The sequence below is a fragment of the Pholis gunnellus genome (assembly GCF_910591455.1).
Source record: "Pholis gunnellus genome assembly, chromosome: 10".
Lineage (NCBI taxonomy): Eukaryota > Metazoa > Chordata > Actinopteri > Perciformes > Pholidae > Pholis > Pholis gunnellus.
Genome location: NC_136537.1, coordinates 20,310,892 through 20,334,273, shown reverse-complemented (window position 1 = coordinate 20,334,273; position 23,382 = coordinate 20,310,892). Strand labels below are relative to the sequence as shown.

Genomic DNA, 23,382 nt, shown 5'->3' with positions numbered 1-23,382 from the left:
ATCAGTAAGCGGTGTGTACATGGAATTTGATACAGCGTGTTCGTGATCAAGTGAAGAGATTATTTTCATGTCATCACAGAAACATCTGTGACAAGGTGGAGATAAGAAGTTGTGAAGACGGAGTTTCAGGGAGTTTCTCCAGAGAGGACATGTTTTACCAACAAAATAAAAAGTGACTGAGGCAGTAAAGCTGTGTGTTAATATGCAAACTTCAAACCATACCTGCCATGTATAAACGATAATCTCTTCAAAAATGATAATTTTGTTGAAAAAAAACAATCAATCTCAATTATTCTATTTACTCATTTGATGAGAATATGATGTGTTTGGAGGGATACTAGCCATGTTTAGTGCATGAACATTCAGTAATTCATTCTGACCATCTGGACTATAATTAGCCCCCCCCCCATCATGACACAGTGTCCTTGGACCAACCCTAAGGGGCACCTTGGAACAAGCAGCGCATTGTATTGTTGTTTTTGGTAGTAGATTTTCTCTCCATTCACACTGAAACCTTAAAGAAAACATTTGGTTGGGGGTCAAAAAAGAAAACAAAAATCATTCAAGACATTCCTAGAAGTGTATCATGTGGGTATGTTGGTTAAAATTGTACAAACTGGGATATACAGATGTCTCCACCCTCACATATAATAATCCACAACTGATTCATTTTAAACTCGCATCACCAGTTGTACCTCAGCTTTAAATTGCTGGTCTTTTTTTCAGTATTCTTGAGAGTTAATTTTATAGCAATCACAGTAAAGGTGGTCCCTGACTGCGTGATTGACCTTTTAACACCTTAATGTGTTCTTAGCTCTACTAATTTAGGTCCTGTGGCTGCTCCACAGTCTAGGTTAAAAACCAAGGGTGACCAAGCCTCCTACTTCTATATAAACTTTTTCTAATTTTATTAGTTGGAGATTTAACCAAAAGAGCTAAGATACATTAAAAAAAATGGACTGATAATAGATTTGTAAACATATATTTGGCGTGGTTATTTGACAGAGACACATAGAGATGGAGAAACCTTTCTTCATCTCGGAAACATTTGCCAAAGGCACTTTCCCTTAAACTGCAGTGCAAAGAAAGGCCAAATCCATCACCGCGTTTGGACAGTGATATATTCCTGATCTGTTTGGAGGCTTGCTGAATTCAATCATAGGTCAACGACTGAAGTTGCTGGCAATACAAACTTTGACAGAGCGTAAGAAGTTGGCAGAATATCTCCAGTCTGCGTGTCTTTGCTGCTTCAGAATCTGTTAATATGCGAATAAACAGTATAAATATAGAGTGAGTGCATGGGGAACACTGATATTGTCGGCGGACAGCAGAAGATGGACTTTGAGATGTCGTAAGGGTTGGCCAGACAGAGGCTTGAATGTGTGGCTGCCTTCATAAAACAGCTGCCACGGGCGATAAGCTCAGGACTCAGGCACCATGTCCTCCTTCAGCAGCAGTTTACCTCAAATACTGTGTCTTTGAGTTTCTAATGCATCCAAGTATTTGCATTTCTGAACAACAAACATAGCAAATGGCACATAAGAAGTTAAAATAAATTACTGTAGAATTCTGCAAAAAAATAAATTGATGTATAATAAGTAGTGTGGACAGCATTTTGCTGCGTACTGCAGTGTTATCAGAGAAGTATAATAACATTTTCGCGGGCAGCCCATAGAGCAACTGATTAATCCAAAGATAAATTTAATCTGTTTTCATAATAAAACATTATTAGCCGTTCCCTTCTCTAAGCGTTACCTTTCAGCCCTCTTAAGAGATTATACACTTCCCAATCACTTACCTGGAAGCAGTCAAGAAAGTCATTAAGTTAAGTAGACACTGTAAGTGCTCAGGATGCTGAAAACGATGGGAGAAATTGGTGAAGTGCCATGAGAAATGGCCATGTTAATGATTTCTTTGCAAAAGGGTTCTGTCTGCGGTGGAGTTTCATTTGGGGCTTATCTTCAGCAAACAGACCTTGATGAAACCCGCCTCAGGTCTCCAGGTGGCAACAAACTTTTAATGTGAAGAAGTGAGAAGTCAAAAGAAAAATCCACAAAGCACTGACTGTGTGTTTCCAAATCTGTTTCTGTAGCAAAAGTGGTCAGCAAATTATCTCCACTGCTAGATTAGATGAATGTCAAATCGTTCTCTTTTTGGAAACTGAAAATGTTGCTTTGTGGTTTTATTGTTTTAACATTGGCATAAAATCAACAAGTATTTGAGGAATTGTCTGTTCGTAGTATGGCATTTTCTGTACTGCAATTTCTTGTTGCATACATGCAAATATATGCACCGAAACTAATATATCTACAATTAATAATAATAATAATATAGTGCTGATAAATTGGGCTAGCTCTATTAGTTAGACCTTACCATTAGTATGCTCCTTGTCGTATGATGTTAATCATACTATCATGTTGATGGAGTGCTCAACAGCTACTACTTAATTTTGACACTTTTATCATCTGTCTCTTGAATCTTTCATCCAATCTGTAATAAAGTAAAACACACTGACTTTCACATCATGTACAGATTCCTGACTGCAAGTTTAGTGTACCACTGAGTGCAAAATGTCAACCCTGATCCCTAAAAATGAATAAAACTGTGTTTACAGTGATGCTGACATTTGATACCGTTTACAATTGATTGAATGAGCTCTTGTAAATACTTTGGGTGACATCTTATCAGATTCTGCTGGATTTACAAACATTGCAGCTACACTGGGCCAACAAGCTCCCCTCATATCATTTTTGGCTAACTTGTTCTCTCAACTTGTTTTACAGACCAAACATACATGTAAAACACCAAGTTCTCTCCCTGCTCTGCAGATTAGATTGTCATGTAAACGCTCTGTCATATCCCCTATCATTGCCAGACACGTTGTGAGTGTGATCACACTGTAAGTCCTTCGTCACCCATGTCGTTTCACACACAAACACTGTTGCATACACAGCAGGATCGCAGGGAAATAGACATGGAGGTGAAATGTGTTAAAAAAATGCAAATGAGCACCAGTGCCAGAGCTGGTTCCGGGGTAATGATGCCGCATGAGGCTGTTTCTGGGGCCGGTGGCTAAAGGAAATTAGAGACGACTGTAAACTAGCTATAGACTTGATGACAAGTAGTTATTTTTTTATCTTTCCAGAACTTTATTTTGCGTCTGACACTGCTGGTCCAGTTGACAATAAAACTTTATTATTCTCACCACATTGTGTTCAAGTTATGTCTCTGGATTTGAACCAATCCCATATTTATCCATATGGGATCTTTTGTTTTGACTGATATTTAACAATTGTGTGTGTTAGGATGATTTGATCTCATTGCCAATATGAGGTAGAAGTCCACATCAAACATTGTAGCTACCTAGCACACCTGGTAAAACACTGTTCAAATATTAGCTTCCCACAACACCCCGTTCCTCGTGCTGAAACTAGTCACCCAGGGCTATTGTTAGCTAAACTGCTGCCGTGTAGTGAGCTACAGAGTCGCTCAGTGGATCCAAATGCTTTCTCACTGCTGCGCCTTCACCAAGCAAGCTACTTCAAGGAGACACAAAAACAGAATGATGTGGAGAAAAGTAGGACGTAAGAGAAAGTGGAGGCCATTTTGTATGGTTTATTTGATAAATACATTTTCGCAAAAGTGGCACTCTCTGTGACATCAACTGTGAGTAACTCACTGAACACAAACTCTAAACGGAGTTTGTGTTGAGGAATTAGACCATTTTCATATTTAGTTTTTAAGAACTTTTTATTGCCCATTAATACAATATGGTTATCTAGAGCACCAGCTGCTAAATTTGAACATAATTCATACTCCCACTGGGATTATTATCATTATCGGTGACATCGTAATGCAATCGCTTTTTTTTTTTACTGCTGGCTTGCACAATAACGATAACTTGTATTTAATAAAAATGGCAGAAAATGCAGTCATTGTCACTGCTATAACCACAAAAACACTGAGATCGTAGAGGGACTGATTGTGGTTCACTGATTAGTACCAAGGGTGTTCCTCTGCCTCCTTCACCCAGCACCCAAGGGAGCCAACGGAGCAGCAAATGTGTTTCAGTTTACCATAACGATGACAGCCACCTGAGAAAGGCCATTTGTATCAAACTTGAACTTGAATACTTTGAAACAAAAGTCATTTAATATAGGTGATTCTTTTTTTTTTACAGTATTGCACTTTTACAAACTTCTGCAATTTGAATATTTCCAAAGTTGCTTGAACTGTGTCTTGTAATCTTATTCCAGTGTTTGTACTGGAGGCAATCTGTAACGGAGAAAGCAATTTAATTAAACTTGAACATGTTTATTTTGATTATATTCTAGCTACATTGTTTTCACAAGTCAACATTGTTTAAGCAGTGACATTACCTGAGCACCCAACGGCAACGCAGACACAGTCCTGCTCTCGCACGTTCGACTGAACGCAGCCTATGGCTATTGCCTTTGACAAGCAGCTCTGACAGATCAGTATTCAAATTCAAAGATTTCTGTTTTTTTCTAGTTTTCTTTTCATTTGACTCCCACCACTTTCCTTCCCCACATAATTCCAAATGAGAGGTGTGTGAAAGTTACTGGGAGACCACCCAAGACTCTCCTCATGAATAATTCAAAGTATGAAATGTGAATTTATCATGGTAGGATAAGTGATTATACAGATATATATATATATATATATATATAGAGAGAGAGAGAGAGAGAGAGAGAGAGAGAGAGAGAGAGAGAGAGAGAGAGAGAGAGTGTTTTGTCACTCAAGTAATGCTTGAAGGCAATACATGACACTTACATTAGAACTGGGGGAAATGTCTGTGTGTTACAGTCATTACTTTACTTTGGAGAGCACTCAAAAGGTTTTGTGACATTCATACATGTATTACAGAATGTACTGCATGTCACTTCTTAAATGCATCTCATCAATAATGATATAGATGTGCTTTGTCAGTTTGTACATTTATTATTTATTGATTTATTATGTTTCAGATTAAGTCTTATTATGTCAGATGCCTGGTGAGAAGAGGGGAGGTGGACTGTGTGTTTACATCAGTGGTCCTTGGTGCCCAAACATAGTCAATGTGGATGGACAATGTTTCCCATTTGTTAAATTTGTAATTGTAATGTTATGATGTAGGCCTTATTATCTGCCCAGAGAATTCACCAGTGCTTTCGTTGCTGCTTTTGACATGCCTCCCTTTGCACTATGATAAACAAAATCATTACAGGAATTGAAGGAGTTTTTCAGCAGACACATGACAAAGCAAGCGGATGCTATTTTTATTATAACTGGTGATTTAATCAATCCCACCTCAGACCTGTGTTCTGATCAGCTGTTCCAACAGCATGTCCACATCACCAGCAGAGGAAACAATACGCTGGACAATGTTCACACAAGTATTCTGGGTTTAGTACCTCACTCTGCAACTGGTTATTAGACTTCTTTACAAACAGACCCCAGCCTGTTGTGATGTTTGCAGATGACATAACCGTCCTCGGCCGGATTGAAAGCAATGATGAGACTTCATATAGAGAGGAAATCAACAATCATGCAGAATGGTGCTCAGAGAACAACCTTCTGCTGAACTTCATTAAAACCAAGGAGCGGATTGTTTATTTTAGAAAAAAGGAGGCGAGGACACATACCCCTCGAGCAAGTAAACAGTTTCTGGGAATCAGCATCACAAACAACATGACTTGGTCATCACACATCTCCATCCTGGGGAAGAAGGCTCATGAATGGCAGTGCTTCTTATTAAGAAAGCAAAATACTCGTTTCAATTTCTTGTAAACTTTTACAGAGGAGCAATTGAAAGCATCCTGGAAACTGTAATAACTGGCATGGGATGTGCACAAACCCAGGACAGGAAGGCTATACAGCGGGGGATTAAAACTATCCAGAACATGATTGGTACCCATCTATCAAACTTCAAAGATATTGGGGAGAAGAGGAGCCCAAAGGATATTAAAAGACATTACCCACCCCCGCCACAACCTGTTTACTCATGGGATACAACCTTGTAATGGTGATATTAAATATATCAGTCGGGCTCTAGTCACAAAGTGACAGTGTCCGACACTCAGCATAAATAAAGGTGACAAAAGTAAGAGCAGGGATATGCGGCTCAATAGCGAACATTCTTCAGGCTATTAAAGGTCATGACAAGTTTTAATCATGTATAGGAATGGGAATGGCACTATACAAATGTATGATCATCATTCCTAGTCTGAATAACTGTAGAAGTTTGAATATACTAACACATACTACACTGCCAGCAATATGTTCCACCGTAGCTGAAGCACATGTCTCCTATTTAGGCTTCTTTATAGCTGCTCAGGGGAAAGCAGGAATAGATCAGGGGGGTAAATGTGATGGCAAACAATTTCGCTGATATTCTAAACATGATGTGAGCTTTAGGAAACACATCCCACAGAGTTTGAAATGAACATGAACAGCATGAAACCACATCAATGCAATATTGACTGAGGCATTCCAGGCAAGTATCAGCAGGACGGTGATTTTTTCTTCTTTTACCACCTGCTGTATCTTTTATTTTATCTTTTTGCTGCTGCTCTACAACAACTGAATCACGTGACCTGGTCAATATCCAATAAAGCTCTGTTATCCTTGAATAGACTATAATCCCATGGGAGAGCCATATTGGATAGCTGATAACAGCGAGCTATAAAAACAGTAAAATCACTCAAACGCCTGCTTTGATTTGTCACCTGGGAGTTCATTAACCACACTTAAATCTGCAGCAGTAGCATGAACATGACCAACCCTGTGATACCCCACCATACACCCATCGTACCTGAGACTAAGCTGTGTACTGAAGTAATATCAGAACAGGGAAGTTGAGTGGAATTAACTGCGTAACCATTTGTTTGTTTTTCCCCAGCTTTTCATTTCTGTATCAGCAGTGGTAGCCGAGCTTCTTATCTGCATACACAAATACAAACAACTGAACATCTGCATCGTCTTCTACTTTCTACCATCTTCCACGGCTGTAAACTCTACAGCCAAAATGTAATTGTAAAGATAGCAGATCATCACATCGGAAATGACTCGGAAAATTTGCGTTATGCATATTATTGTCTCCACCCGCAGATTATGTATGCCTCTCTGTGTCTGTCTTCCAAGGCTAATCTCGCATACTGCTGGACACATCAGCCGCACAATAGATCCATTGAAGTCAATCAATACACCACTACGCTTCCCCTGACTGTGTTTGAAATGCCAGTGAAAAGCGAAATAATCGGACATGTGTTTTTTTTTAAAGCCTCGATATTGTTTCTAAAGATGACTAAGACTATAAGAGAGAGGAAATTATGCAAGTCGATATCAAGGGCCGATATTAAGGGCTGCATTGTCTTTTTCGAGGCGCTACAAGCTGAAGAATTGAAAGGAGTTTAATGTCATCGAGCTTCGAGGTCATAGGCCAGATCTCTTGATTGGGTGAGGAGAGACAAAACCAAAGAGGAGGGAGAGAGGGGAAGACAAAGAGGGAGACACAGAGGAACAAGCGCCACATTGCGCAGGTAAATAATGGCACAAGAGATGAGATTTAAAACAAGAAGTTGTGAATCCATTGTGATTCAGAGGAAGAGATGGAGAGATGTCTTTCAGATATCTGTACACGACTTCCTGCCAAGCGTGCGGAAATACTGTTGTGACGTCACTGAGACGCACGGGTATGTTGGAGCTGCGTGTGTTCCTTTCTACCGACGTTATGAATAATTTCTGTAGTTTCTGTGTTATCTGTTATTTTGGGCATAACATACTTCTTGCCTACTGGTCTCTCGTGAGTGTGCTGAAGACCTGAGAATGATGCTAAATAAACAAATGACAACACTGGTTAGTAAATTCAGTATCAAGCTGTAAATGCATAATATGGAATTCCTTTTTAATGCGTAAGACTGTGAGATGTTTGCAGTGTCTTCTTGTAATACTGAAAAGCATCCTCTGAGCACAGTACTTGGTCTAAGCTCATGCACTTTTGGCAATATGAAGCATGATGCTTTCATTATGCTGCAGTAATACTGTTTGTTGTTTTCTGAATTCTTGCTCCAGGCATGTATGCAGTCAGCGGTACATGTCCTCCTTTATTATGGCTGATTGTTGATATGGTTGCCTTATTTTGGGGTTTTGTTTTTACCATGCAGCACTCTTTTTGGCTCAGGCTGTATATGCTATATGGTATCTTTAGATTTCATGGAAATGTTTAGATGTGAATATAGGCCAGAACGAGGTTTGTGGGTGGAGGGGTAAAAGGGGATTGCCAGTCACCTTTAACTGTCCCTGTGGTTGAGTCATAGTACCACTCAGACCTGATGTAGGCTGTCCAGACGTGGAGGGGTTGGGGGAGGGGGGCTCAAGGGCTCTCATGAGCCCACACAATGTGTTAACGGCTGCTGCAGATGCATTTTAATCAGTCCACACACAATTTATCTCAAGGCTTTTCGGTTCAAAGGCAGAGAGGGAAGAAATCCACTCGAGGTTCTGCTTACCCTTTTAAAAATGCTCTTTAGACGTGAGGCTGAATAAAAAAACAGTCTAGGTCAGTGAAACTATAAGAGATCAGTGACAGAAATTTAAGGCTGTCTTGCTGGTTGTGCAAGTTTATGATGAAGTCATTAAAGGAAAGAGAAGATTAAGGAAAGGAGAGCTTCATCCTTCTTCATTTCCTGTCTGACTCTTATCCTTTCCTTACCTGTTTCTGGCAGCAGTCTGCTGTGATTTAAGAAGCAGTTCCTTCACACCTGCAGCGCCCAGGTTCAAGCCTTATTGTTGGCATGTGTGTGCTGTTGGTTGAACCCATGAGCAAAACATAGCATTCCTCGCAGCTTCAGGGGTGCTGTTGTGGGCTAATCTCTCTGTGGAGGCAGCAGGTGGAAAAAAGAAAAGAAAATCCCTCTAGGCATCACTGACTTATCACTGTAGCATTGCCTGAAATGTGAAATGAAAAATGCCAAACCTAAATCACTCTGTGTGCTAGTTGAACATTGTAACATCATATATGTTACTGTAGTTAAGTCCCAATCGTTGGTGGTTTGATATTATAACTAATCTATAATATACTCATCCATATAAATCCGCGTGTGACTGGGATTATGGTCTCCGATGCGGTTATTGATTTTTGCAGAAAGAGTTGCCGAGTGAGCTACATGTTATATTTAGTGTTTGTGTTGCAGAATATGTGTTACATATAGTAGACATTATCAGTCTAAGTGGTGGTCAGGGTGCGGAGAGTGAAAGATCTGTTTCATCATCTAAGAATACTGCTGGGTAGTACCATGATTAATGAGTGTTGGGATTTTGCTGATATTTAAAACAACAGATGTTTATCAGCGCCACGTTGTATTACGAGTTAGGTGGCAATGGAAGGATCCAAGTTCATTTACTTTTGAATGTGTAGGATTTTAAATCGGTTATTGTAAATTACAACATTTTACTTTTTATTTCAGCAGCACAGCCGACAGTAGAACTGATGTTTTTTAGAGTCTGTCCAGTGCTGCACTTTTGAGGCCCATACCAACAGTGATGGTGGTGCTCCGGATAACTGATCATTTCAGGCCGTTTTTAAAACATGAACAAAACGTTTAAAAAAAAAATGAACATTAGTTAAAAGTCGATACAGATGAGTTGCTGGCTGTGTCTCTTATATCAGATAAGAGTCAGGCCAATGTTCCACATCTTCGAGAAAACATTTGTAATTTATCCTTTGGGTCATTTGCGTGACCTATTTGGACTATTTCCCCTTGTTAGTGTGAGATTAAGTTTCTGTCCTGAATGTCCCAGTCATAGCGAAGGAACAGAGACTTCTCACTGGAGAGCCGTCTGACCTGCTTAAGTAGAAACATAAAGCACAATAGCTTTACCTCAGTATCAATATAAAGGTGCATTCATGTCTATATTGTATGAGTCTAATGGGAGTAGTCTCTCATAGCCAGACCTATCTCCACACCGCTGTGTCAGCAGCCATTAACAGTCTGGTTATGGGGGAACAATGCACTGGCTTGTTTGTATTTCTTTCAACCAATCACAATCTTCTTGGGCAGCACTAAGCACAGTGATGGTGCCATTGCAAAATATATAGCAGGTACAGTAGTGGGTAGGGAGGAGATGCAGCTCTACATCCTTTGAGTCAGACGAAATACGAGTGGAGAGTGGATGTCATTCTAACTGGGAAAAATACACCACATTAAAACTCTTAATACGCAACACATTGCTCTCTAATGAACTGACAAATTGCTTGAATTTTTTTCCTTTTTCACTTGTCACTTTGTAAGTGTAATGAAATGACAACGCTCTGTTCCCCAGACCTCATTAATTCCTTTCATATTGTCAGTTGTAGTTTTATCCTCATACATTTAATTACCAAGTTTGGTTACCTTTTTTTTTTTTTTTTACCAGCTCCTTCTTGTCTCCAAAGTTCAGAATTTGAATAGCTATTAAACATAAGATTAACTCTCTTCTCTGAGAGGCTTTTCTTGCTGGATGAATGGAAATCCGTCTGTTTGATGCGGCCGTTTTGACTCCTTCCCAAGCGAAGGGTTATCAGACACAGAAAAGAGCAACTGACTCAATCTACCAAGTTTATCTCTCATTAACACTGATTAATTGAGCTTTGACTTCGCACTGCAAGCCAAGCAGAAGGGCAATTTGTGCACAGAGGCCTATTATTGCCCCAAGGCTGTTGATCCTCGCTATTAAGGGCTTTAGGTCCCAAAACCCTCGTCATATCACTACAGTCATCTTGCTGTTGCATTGTGTGTGTATGTGTGTGTGTTAAAACATTATACTGTTTGCTACACTGATTCCGATTTATGAAAACGGCTGTAAAAAAACGGAACAATAATTACTCTGCTGCTTCTACCATTAGAAGTACTGCTGTCTTCTCCTGTGAATAATTTGTGTTTGGAAAAATGAATGGGGGCTGAGTTGTGTAACCGTATCCAGGTCACATCCTGAGGAGGCTTTCTGTTGCACGAGAAGTCAGGCTGGCAGTGGTTTATTAAAGAAGTACAGTGTCATCTTGCATGTTGGCAGGCTCACCTTAAAGCCTATCTGCACTTCACAAAGATCCTTTCAATAATGGATAAGGCCAAGAGCATTGTAGTCTCTTCCCTCTCATTATGATCCCATTTGATTACTCGCGATGCTCTTTTAAAAAGGTGGGTTGATTACACACTGTGACTGTGAACTAACCTGCAAGTTAATAACACCTCTCCTTCAGGGTAGCATCATTATAAGATATAAGCCTCATTAAAATAAAATGATGATTTAATAACTTTCCTTACAATGACCCTTACGAGGATTTAATTTTATTTTTCAGTTATCTGGGAAATTAAGACATCAAACACTGCTTTCGCATGTCCTCTGCTGTTTTCAGTACGCAAGATTAACTATCTCTCCACAAAAACTGCCCAGCATGGAAAACATATACTGCATATAGTGCTTACACTTACCATGCAGACATCTGTGCACATGTCAGAGTGGTGAACAGTTTCTTTGTTCTCTGACTTTTGGACTTTTTGGTTCTATGGATTTTAGGACTGCTGTGTGGAAGTAGTTTTTTTAAACCCTCCTTTTTAGCACTTTCTGAAAGAGTCGCCATTATTATTCATTCCTCATTATAACCAATTATAGTACGATTGGACCCATTGACGGGAGGGCAGCCCATGTCAAATGCTAATGTACAAGAGAGCTTGCCATATAACTGCAGCACCCAGTATGTAGCACATTCTCTCTCTCTGCATGATTACACATAATGTTGCTTTCATTATTGCTTTATTCCTCACATATCCCCCGTTCCTCCCCGGCTTTGCCCGTGCCTTTCAAAGAAGCTCTTCCTCCGGAGCCATCCTCCAAGTCAAAATATAAAAATGTGACACTTTGATTATGCTTTTTACGGGGTGTTGATAATTGCCGGGTAAAGAAAGCAACTGTCTCCCACCATCCACCATAAACGCAGGGAGGCTTTTCTGTGCGAAGAGGAATCACATTATGTGCAATGATCAGTGCCTGGGGGCCACATCAAACACAGTCTGAAAACCTTTCCAGAGGAGATAGAGGCAGGCCAATTTCACAAGTGGCTTTTTATTGGTTGATTGCACAGAGGCCAAGTTGTTATCTAAATCCTCAAACTACTTGAGCAAAATAAGAAGCGCCTTGTGAGCGTTCAGGGTGTTCAAACTTACCCCTCAGATGAAAGCCAAAGCAAAATGTTTACAACCAATAGTTTGCCAGGATTACGGCTTAAGAGAGTAAAGCGTAAACAGAATGCAGTGGTTACAAAGTCGACCAGTGACAAACAGTGTCATTGCTAGTGCGGAAAAACCGTATTATGCCAACTTTGATTTTCATGTTCGCTGTTGAAGTGTCTGCTTATATAATCCTTTAACGGATGAACAGGTTTGATGCCCCTACAGCCCGCATTCAAGTTAATACAAAACACGTGATTTTTAAAAAGTACTTTAAGAGTACCAATAACTCATATGCAGTTAAACTGTGATTTCAAGACACACTCAATGTATTTGCGTCTGATCACATTAAGTCAGACTTTAAACCCTCCGTTGCCAAGATCATGTTGCAGTCTAACAAGCAGCCCTCCTGTAAAGTCAGGTCTACCATTGAGTGATTTGATTTATCATTTAGCATAATTATATTCGCTCCATACTTGAGCTGTTGGGGTAATTAGTTGGTAAATAATTTGAAATCAAACATTGATAGTGGGGCGTCCACTCTGCCCGGCAGGGGGAGAGACACTGATGAGCAAACTGACCCATGATTGCTAGATTTAATTTGTTCCAATTAAAATGACCATGTTTCTGTGGTTTCTAGCGGCAGTAACTCAGAGGAGATTAAAAGGGAAGAGAATGTTTACTGGAGGACCACGGCTGTGTTTAAAATCACCATGTCTGTATATTCATTTGTCCTGCTGTTGTTCTGTGTGCATGAATGCGTACAAAAGTAAAAGAACAAAGCAGGATGTGAACTCATTTTTACTGTTGATTTTTTTTCCTGTAAAAGAGAATCAATGAATAAATAATTGCCAGGCTTTTCCTTTTGAAATCACCGTACACTGTAAACAAGTTTTATGTCCAAGATGCTGGACTTTGCAGCATAAGATCATCATTTGTGAACTGTGTTCATTGCATTTTAGTGTTGTTTTTGTTTTCAAATCAAACTTACACACTTAGTGCATATCATTACTTTTAAACAACTGTGATATTTCTTCGCTGTGTTATTGCACATCCATAGGTTTTACAGTCTGAAATAATGTACGGTAAATGAGCCATAACCACAGTAATTTACCACCCTTTTAAACGACAATGTTACTGACTTAACCTTTTAAATTTCACATGCACTTGTTTGTTATTCTATCATCACCACTTTGCGTACTGTAGGTCCTATATCTCAGATCAATTATTTAAATAAAATCTGTTCCAAATGTGGAGACTCTACCACTTAACTCTGCACACACATCATCATTCTGCACAGTGAAGCTCACACATCCAGGTATACTAACAATAACATAAGCACATTTGTAATAATAATGAATAGTTTAAGCAATGTGTGACATAGAAATAGTGACACAAATATCAATTAGGGATGGTACACACACACACTCAAGAAGTTAAAAAGCGAGCAAGATGAAAGACATGGTGAGGTTGTGCGAAAGAAAGATACCGAGACAGAAATTCAGCAATGACCCTGCGGAAGATATCCGTTGCCTGCCCGGGGAGCGATTGCAATCTCCTGTATTCAGTAGTTCCCCTCTCACCTCTCGAATTCTGTCTGATAAATCCTCTTGTAGCATTCACTCACCTCAACACCCAGTCAAGAGAGGTCAAAGCTATATTAGTCTGACAAAAAGATGGAGAAAATATACCTGTAATTAATGTGAATATTTAGTGTGAGGTAATGTAAGCCTTTTTTTGTCAGTGGAATCATGACTAACAGCGTATTCAGGCTGGTGTTTTGCCACTAAAGACAAACATCATCCCTACTCATCCTCGTACTAGTTAGCCCCAGGCTGTGTTGAAAAGTAAAGAGTGGCATCATGGGATGGACGAGCCCCGCATGTTTTCAGCGATTCATATGGAAATTGGTTTGTGATGGGAAAAGAAAACTGTGTGCGTATTAAAAATGAGCCAAGACAAATATGTTCTCATATATTTGTCATCGTGGAAGAGCACGTCATAATTTAATGGTCTGGAGTATTATGAAAGTTTGAGATTCATATTGGGCCACTTGTGTACATATGCTTGGGATGATGGCATTGCGCAGGCGACCTCAGCACCCCTGCGTAACAGCTGTTCACTGAGTTATGCTGAGTCAGTTGTTATCCTCCCCCTCTTAGGATCCAACCCCGCACTAATGTGGGTCAGGGGCCACATTACAGAAACACCTTAACTGTGCAGTCTTATCTCTAAGTGCATTGCAGGATTTCTGCTGTCACAGGACTGTAACTGAATGTCACTGGGAGTTTCCAGAGTATTGACATGAAAAGGAAATGTTGTGAAAAAATTACCCTGCGGTCAATATTTCAATATTAATTTATATTCCAAATTGTTGCATTTCATGTTATTCGTAAAGCTCGGGTAGGTAATATTGGAGAAACTAGCAATAGCTCGCTAGAGTTTAAAATGATCCAACCAAAAACACCTAGCCCATTCCTACAGGCCTCCATCCAAAGCCACTCCCTGAGAATTATCATTACGACCATAAACGAGTGGCTTGAGGTAGTTATGATGGGCTCCAGTGACCGCTGACGGCCCCTAGTGCACACTAGCTACTAGCTATAAAACAGACACACACACCATCGTATTGTCTCATCACATGTTCAAACAGATACTTCACATTGGGGAATGTCAGCATACATATTACCCAACAATCATCATTATGTATCTGTATATGACAAGAATATCAAAGAAAATATATTCATTTAAAGTTTTTTTTTTCATTTTATTTATAGTATCTATAATCTATGTATAGAGTAGGCCTATAATGTTGCCTTTATACTACTACTACTACTACTACTACTACTACTACTACTTCTGATTATTTCACCCAAAACAATGAAAACTATTTATGTTTAATATAAACACAGGCATGTGACTGATAAACAAATGAAGTAAATCTCTATCACTGCACAACATTAACATATATTAATGAATGTAAACAAGGAATATGGTTGTTGTGAGTGTTCCCAGCTGTCAAGCTGGCAGTTTGCGGTAGCCTCTAGTGAAGCGCAATGAGTTCATAATTACGGTGTTATTACAGAATTTCAAGAAATATAACGAAAAGAAATTACAAAACACACCCACCCTAGCTTCAACTGGCTTGTGTGACTGACTTTTCATTTTGTTTTGAGGCTGTAATATATCATGGTCTACTGAGATCTCTGTGGAGAGACTGGTTGTCTTTGCTTCTTCTATCTGTTTGGTGAACACCACATATTCGTTCTGCTACCACACTCTTACCTTGATCTCACATCGTCTACATTGTGCCAGTTATGCACATTAATCAGAGACGTTGACAGAAATGCAAGCTACACTGCTAAAAGGATTTTTTTCCTTCAGGGCCGAAAAGCCATTATAAAATCAAAAGTGTTTTTGTTAGAGAAAATGTTTTTCATGCTATTGAATACGTTCGGTCACAAAAATGTACCATCCTGTATTTTGTCTTTTATTTTGAAGGGCACAATCAGCACACAATGAATCAGTGCAAGAATAAAACACAAGATACATTCATTATATGTTGTTCTTGGTCAAATTATCAGAAACATTATAATACAAGTAGTGAGATGTACTCACACATAGACATCAACCGTACATGACCAGATAATTAGGATTTTATTTGCAGAAGTTGCCCTAGGGCAGCTGCCTATTCTGTGGATTATGTGCTCCTGCATTGGGAGACACTTCAGCTGGTGCCACTAATGATGCTCCTGCATTATGCTTCTCTCATTCAGCAGTGCCCAGGTGAAGGGGTCACATCGCAGGCTCACTCTTACTCTGATTACATTCTGTTACAAAGAAGCCCAATCATTATACTGATTAGACCCCCTCTTAGTAAACCATTGAATCATATGGTGCTGCAATTTATGTGGACTGTGTGTATGTGTGTGTGTGTGCCTAAGGTGGTTATTATGTGGGAGGAATCTGCAGAGGGAGACACAAGAAAAACCTCCTGTACAGAAATGAGAGTGTGTGTGCGTGTGTGTGGCACAATCACGTTAGCCAACTAGAAAGTCATTTTATTGATTTAATCATTGAGTATTGCACTGAATACTAGGATTGAGCGTTGTTTACGGGTTTTTTCAGTACCTGACTACACTGACTATAAGAATGTTTAATTTTGGGTTTACACAAACCGCTGCATAGGAATCATACTGCCTTGATTTTATACAAAATAAATCAAATAAATCATTAATAAAATCAGGTACTGTGTTAAGATTTGGTACCCAACAGTGTTCGATACTTTGATTCCAAAAACACACTTTGGTCGGAGCTTAAAAATATTGTGATTGGATCACAATTCACAAAATGAAAGCAATAATAGTTATCTGAGAAGACGGACTCAGGCAATTAGTGTGTTACCATGAACATTGAGCATTATATGAGGTACCGCTTTTAATGCAAGGAGCAAGGATTTAGCTCTGCATTACCAATAAACTGCAAAGCCGTTGAACATTTAAACGGGCCAAGTCAGCAGCAACCGAGAGCCAGACACACAGTGCCCACTAACCATTGCGATGTAGCTTTTTAGAAAGTGGAGCAAGGGGGAAGTAGAGAGAGCCAAACAGAAAAAACAATGCATATCAGTTACTGATCCAAATGCCAACACATGATGCACAAATGCCATGAATACATGCACATATTTTATAGGATAAAAACAACATAAAACACAGGCCAATAACATGCACATGAATACTATGGCAGATGTGTGTGTCACCATCTAGATATACTGTAGAGCAGGAATGCTTAAGATCATATCAATGTTTCTCTTTAGATGGGTATGCCATCATATTATCTTTGTACCACAATCTGTATGCATATTAAAAGCCTGGGGAGAAATTCAGATTATTCCTCTCCTGATTTAAATGTAGCTCAGCCCATGAAACACCAAATGAGGCTGAGATGGTTTGCAATCTTTGCAACCTCTCACCTCGTCTGTTTGTGGCAAGCAGTGCATTCGTTTTTTTATTATGCTCATCTTCATGTTCTCATTTGGAATGTATGAGCAGGTGCTTATGTGATATACGTATATGAGTAGGCACATGGAAGGAAACAACTGCATAACAAGTAGATTTAGGAAGGATCAGGTGGTGTTTTAACCCTCTAAAGTTACAAAGACACATGAACCATGAATGTTGGCGAATGTTGAACCATTCGCCAGAATAGATGAAAATATGATTTAATTTTGATTTGCATATATTATTTTTGAAAGGATGTATAGGTGAGCCACATGTACAAAAGAAGCCAGATATTTCTCACCTAATGTATCTATGTACGCCTCCAGCAAGGTCACTTAAAACGGAGTGGGCTAATCTCAATATTCTTCACTGCAAAAGTACAGAAAGTAGACATAAGAATTCTTTTTTTATTAATTTATGCTGCATAATGATGTTTGCTTTGCTGTAGCAGCCTTGCACAACCAAGACATGGTTTTATAAAGTGGATGTTGAAATTGATCAAGAGAAAAACATTGGCATGACAATGGAGTAAATTGATAGATTTTTCTCTCATTTTTGAATTACTTACAAGGTGAAATATCTATCAGGTAGGCTGACTCTCGTTTGCCATTGGACTTATTTGAATGGATTTGGAACAATTACCAGAATGATTGATTTTGTACATCCATCATTTGTTTGCATATTGTTAGAATCGGTTTCTAAATTGGATTAAAAATATTCAATTTCAGACCTTCTGTTTATTGGCTTTTGAGACCTTTGTGGTAAAACATTTTTTGTTGTTGATTGAGTTCGGTCACACTTGTCCATGAACTGCATAAAGGGCCAAGCATTTTTTTCATGATTGATTTCTTTCATTCTTCCACTTTAGCATGTTTGTATTGGTTTCTTCTGGGAGAGAGAGTGCAGTATCTTTTTTTAATGGAGACTGGTGATATGTGTGAAAAAACAAACCGTGTCTAGTAGAGATGCAACATGTGTGCACAGAGTCCAACTGATATGCGTTTGGTTTTCTGGCTTAGATTTGCAGTATACACTATCAAAACTATCTGAAGGGATACAATGACACATACATAATTTGATTTTGGTGAAAATCAAAATAAGTACCAACACACAGACCAGGGAAGCATTTTAACCAGCACTGTTGTGCCTTAATCAGTATCCCATGGGTGAAAGGAAAACAAAGAGAGTAAACTTATTCAAGAGAAAGATGTTCTTTAATTCAAAGACTAAGAAATACCCAACCAAAATATGGAGTGGAGCAGTTCAGCCTGTATTTGAATAAATAATTAGATGGGAAGAGGATGGAAGGAATGTGAAATTTGTGTGCAGCGAGGTCTATCCAATTATACACAATACTAGTAAAGGCACCTGAGGCTATTTTTCTCTTTACCAGTCCTGTCATGTTGTTTGTAATATTAACCAACATTACTAGCAAAGCCACCACCTTCCTGAGTGACTAACCTCTCTCTTTCTGTCTTTGTTCTTTCCCTCTTGTTGTGCAGAACCGTGACAGAATGGTCGACTGTATGAGCAAAGTCATGCTGCACACGGTCGTCTCATGCTGGCAACCATTCCTGGGACTGGCCCTCGTGGCTGTCTTTGTGGGTTCCACCCTGGGATGTCCCTCGCGCTGCGAGTGTTCAGCGCAGACCAAGGCAGTTGTCTGTCACCGCAAGCGCATGCCCACCATCCCGGACGGCATCCCGACCGAGACCAGGATCCTGGACCTTAGTAAGAACAAGCTAACAATGATCAATCCTGATGATTTTTTTGCCTTTCCTGGGCTTGAGGAACTTGACCTCAGTGGAAATATTATCAGTTATGTTGAGCCTGGAGCTTTTAACGCCCTGTTTACCATGCACTCACTCAGTCTCAAGAGCAATCGTATCAAGCTCATTCCTCTGGGCGTCTTCGCAGGCTTAACAAATCTTACCCAACTGGATATAAGTGACAACAAGATCGTAGTCCTACTGGATTACATGTTCCAGGACTTGCACAATCTGAAGTTTTTGGAAGTGGGTGACAATGATCTGGTTTACATTTCTCACCGTGCATTCAGTGGACTTTTAAGCCTGGAGATGCTAACCTTAGAAAGGTGCAACCTTACAGTTGTACCCACTGAGGCCCTTTCCCACCTGCATAACCTGGTCAGCCTCCATTTACGATACCTCAGCATCAGCACTTTGCATCCTTACTCATTCAAAAAGCTGTTCCGGCTGCGGCATTTAGAAATTGATAATTGGCATTCTCTAGACCATGTGCCGGCCAACACCCTGCATGGCCTAAACCTGACCGCTCTGTTCATAACCAACACCAACTTATCCTCCTTCCCTTACCAAGCCCTGAAGCATCTGCCCTACCTGACAAACCTCAACCTGTCCTTCAACCGCATCAGGCACATTGAAGGCGGGATGCTGATGGAACTGGTACGGCTTCAAGAGCTCCATCTGGTTGGAACTCAGTTAACCACCATTGAACCGTATGCCTTCCAGGGCCTGCGGGGACTCAAAGTCCTTAATGTCTCTCACAACCGACTGGATACACTGGAGAAGGGTGTTTTTCAGTCTCCTGAGGCTCTGGAGGTTCTTCTGATTGACAACAACCCCTTGGTGTGTGACTGTCGTCTCATGTGGATCCTACAGAAAAGGCACTCCATCTTCTTTGGGGAATCGCAGCCAGAGTGCAGCACACCTGAAGGTATTCGTGGCAGGCCTTTTAAAGAGTTTAAGGAGACTCTCCTGTCTTATTACGTGACATGTACCAAGCCAAAAATTCGTGAGAACAAAACACAAACAATCACTGTGGATGAGGGCCAGCAGGCGATGTTGCGCTGCAGTGCTGAAGGAACACCAAGGCCCCTGGTGTCCTGGTTGTCCCCACGTCGACGAGTTCTGACAAGTAGGAGCCATGGAAGAGTTACCGTCCACAACAATGGCACACTGGAGATCAAGTCAGCAGAGGTGCAAGACAGCGGCGTGTACCTTTGCCTTGCCTCCAACAGTGCTGGGAATGACACCCTGATGACTTCATTGGCGGTGAAAAGTCTGGGATCACTGTATGCTAACAGGACCCAGTACTACACAGATCCCAGCAATACCACTGCCAACGCCACGGCCGGTGTGACCCTCGGTTTAGACCTAAAGACTATTTTAGTGTCAACTGCCATGGGTTGTTTCACATTCCTGGGAGTGGTCTTGTTTTGTTTCCTGCTTCTTTTCGTTTGGAGCAGAGGGAAAGGAAAACATAAAAACAACATAGATGTTGAATATGTGCCTCGGTCAAAGTCTAACGGCACTAACGTTGACTCCGCAGAGGGACAAGCTGGTCCTCGTCGTTTTAACATGAAAATGATGTAACTTCTTTTATAGATCCAAGATTCTGGATTGTGGAAATGCCCAAAGTACAATGTATTTTTTTGAAAATCAGACTACTGAACTTCCCACTGCTTCAGGGAGAGTGGTAGTGAAAACATTTCGGGCATCATAACAAGATGAGCAGTATCTTAAATCACTGGATGTTGACATAATGCTTGAATATTCTGTGTTTCAAATACCGAAAGACGTAGTAGGACATCCTCTGACACGACTGCCAGCGGGCAACTTCTTCAACATGGATAAGGAGTGAATACTGTTGCCACTATGGGGACCTGAAGGGAATAGGTGTCATTTATCAGCTTTTTGAAGTTTATATGCCCAAAAGAAGAACGTTTCAGTTTTGGGTTGGATCTACAGACTTGGCTGAACCATGTACAGTACAAATTTGTAACTAAGCTATTAACCTACTTTGTTTAGTCTTGCGCCATGCTTATTCACTGAACAAATCAATGAAACAGACCATCATTTCCTATGTTCCATACTTTGCATATATGTACCTAATGCTTCATTATGTACATGTATATTCATCCAAAAGAACTATTCATAGCAATATTCATGGGATGCATTAGCCAAAATTGATATACCCGATATGTTCAGCAAGAACACTCTTCAGACTTTTGAAGTTTCCATGGATTCAGGAAGGGCTTCTATGGGTGATTATATGTCCCCGCTCCCCCAATTGACTCCTAGATATTAATAAATATATATATTATTTATCAATGAAAAAAAAGAAGAAAAAAGATTTTATTTATGTAAAATCAGTCCTCAAACACTGTTCACTTGGATTAACATAACGGTGACCCAGTATTGGTCAAAGTACCTATGAACCACCTCTTTGTCCTATTTTTGTCTCTTTTTTTATTACTTTAACTGTACCGTTGCTGGTTGGCAAAATACATGTGTCAATTTTACTACAGTGACATTTGCATAATTTTCCCCAGTAGGAAATTTGGACTTTGTTGTGGTAGTTCCTCATTTTGTTGTTGAATCATTTAGATTGTGAAAACTTCAAAGTAAAAGTAAAAAAAAATGTATGTGAAATAAATGAAGATGTATTTGTACCAATGAGTCCGACTAAATGGCTAATACGTAATGAAATCTTCTTCTCTTCAGCTTCAATGATGGACATCACAGTCCTCTTACGAGTAAAGAAAGTTATGCAACAACATGCAACAATTACATAAGGAATGTGTACTTTATTCATGAACTCATGACCAGGTCTTTAAGTTTTCAGAAACATTTAATAAGAAATGTAACTTGTCCATTTGGTACAACATGACAGTATATAAAAATATGAGATATGTTATTACTTACATATACCGTACTTAAAAATACCAATATATTAACATGTTGCAATGATGCACAGCTGTAATACTTCCCTATGAAATTCATTCATTTTGATAACAGTAATGTGTAAGAAAACTGTCTCAGTATTGCTAAACTTTAATATTTTGTATAATAATATGGACAATCCCATGACAGTACATTACCAAACATTTACTGTTGTGCTGTATAGATTTATTGAAGTCACAGCTGGATTACAAAAATCTCTGCCATTGCATTTCAATTCAGTTTCCATAAATGTACTAGGCCTACTTGTCATAGGGAACTGCTCCAGTAAAACTGCATATTATGCTACAACAAAGAAAAAATGTTACCTAAGAACCATTAAATTGTTCTGATGTATGCTTTAATCAGTAATTGCCTCATGCAAACTATGGTGAACCACCCACTAGTTCTGACTTGCATCGTGCATACAGGTCAGCATAAGGTTTGCACATTACATTTGAGTTTTCTCAACAAATAAAACCCATTCAAATTTACTGTTAAAAAAAAGATATGTTCATATATCTTTTCCAATTTTTCCAATTGAGTTACTTATAAATGCACGAGTATGTTCTCTAAAGTAGTGTGTGAAACAATCAAGGAAACTTTATCCCTTGTACAGTTTCTGAAACAGCAATAGCTGGTGGGGAAAGCACACCCAAATGAGGTGTTGGTCATGGAAGTGTTGCTTTTTGAACCGAAGATGGCCACACACTGAGCACCAATTACTTTTTATGTTGTCACTTATTGTAAATTGCCAACAGGTGGTGTGTGTATGCATAAGACACTTGCTTTAAAGTTGCGTGTCTCTCTCTCTCTCTTAAAATTGCGCCTCTCTCTCTCTCTCTCTCTGTCTCTCTCTCTCTCTCTCTTTCTCTCTCCCTCGCTTTCAACCCAACCGATTGAGGCAGATGGCCGCACACCCAGAGCCAGGATCTGACCAAAGTTCCTAACTGTTAAGGTCAAGTTTTTTCTTGCCACTGTTGCCCCATTACTTGCTCATAAAGGATTGTTGGGTCTCTGTAAATTATGGAGTACAGTCAAGACCTGCTCTATATGAAAAGTGGCTGGAGATAACTTCTGTTATCATTTAACGCTATATAGATAAATGGAATTGATTTTAATTGAAAATGGCCAAATGAGGTCAAAATAAGGTGATACAATCACTGAAGCTTACTGTGCCTTCCTCCTCTTTTTAATGACCAGGAGCATAGACTTAGTTTTAGATTAGTCTTGGCCTTAGACTGATCTTAGATAGTCATGTTAGACTAGTCTGATTAAGCCTGTCTGTTGTATACATATTAAGACACCTCTCCCCCGTCTAAGCCTAAGGTGAGAGCTTTGTTGCTAGTTAACTATTTCAACTGTTTACCCATACATTTTTTTAAATTCTTGTTGCAAATTCTTGTATTGTTTCTGAACATCTTTAAAGACTGTTTTACCTTTTCTGGAGTTGCTGTCACGTTCACCTTTTTT

The 23,382-nt window shown here is 39.6% G+C and overlaps 1 protein-coding gene across 1 annotated transcript; it reads left to right on the top strand.

Annotated features, from left to right (window-relative positions):
• Nucleotides 1-18,714: 18,714 nt before the first annotated feature.
• Nucleotides 18,715-20,562, top strand: lingo2 (leucine rich repeat and Ig domain containing 2; the record flags this gene model as incomplete). The annotated part of the gene is made up of 1 exon (XM_079168035.1): nt 18,715-20,562. The coding sequence occupies exon 1, from the start codon at nt 18,721-18,723 to the stop codon at nt 20,560-20,562; it is 1,842 nt and encodes a 613-aa protein (XP_079024161.1). The 5' UTR covers nt 18,715-18,720.
• Nucleotides 20,563-23,382: the final 2,820 nt, after the last annotated feature.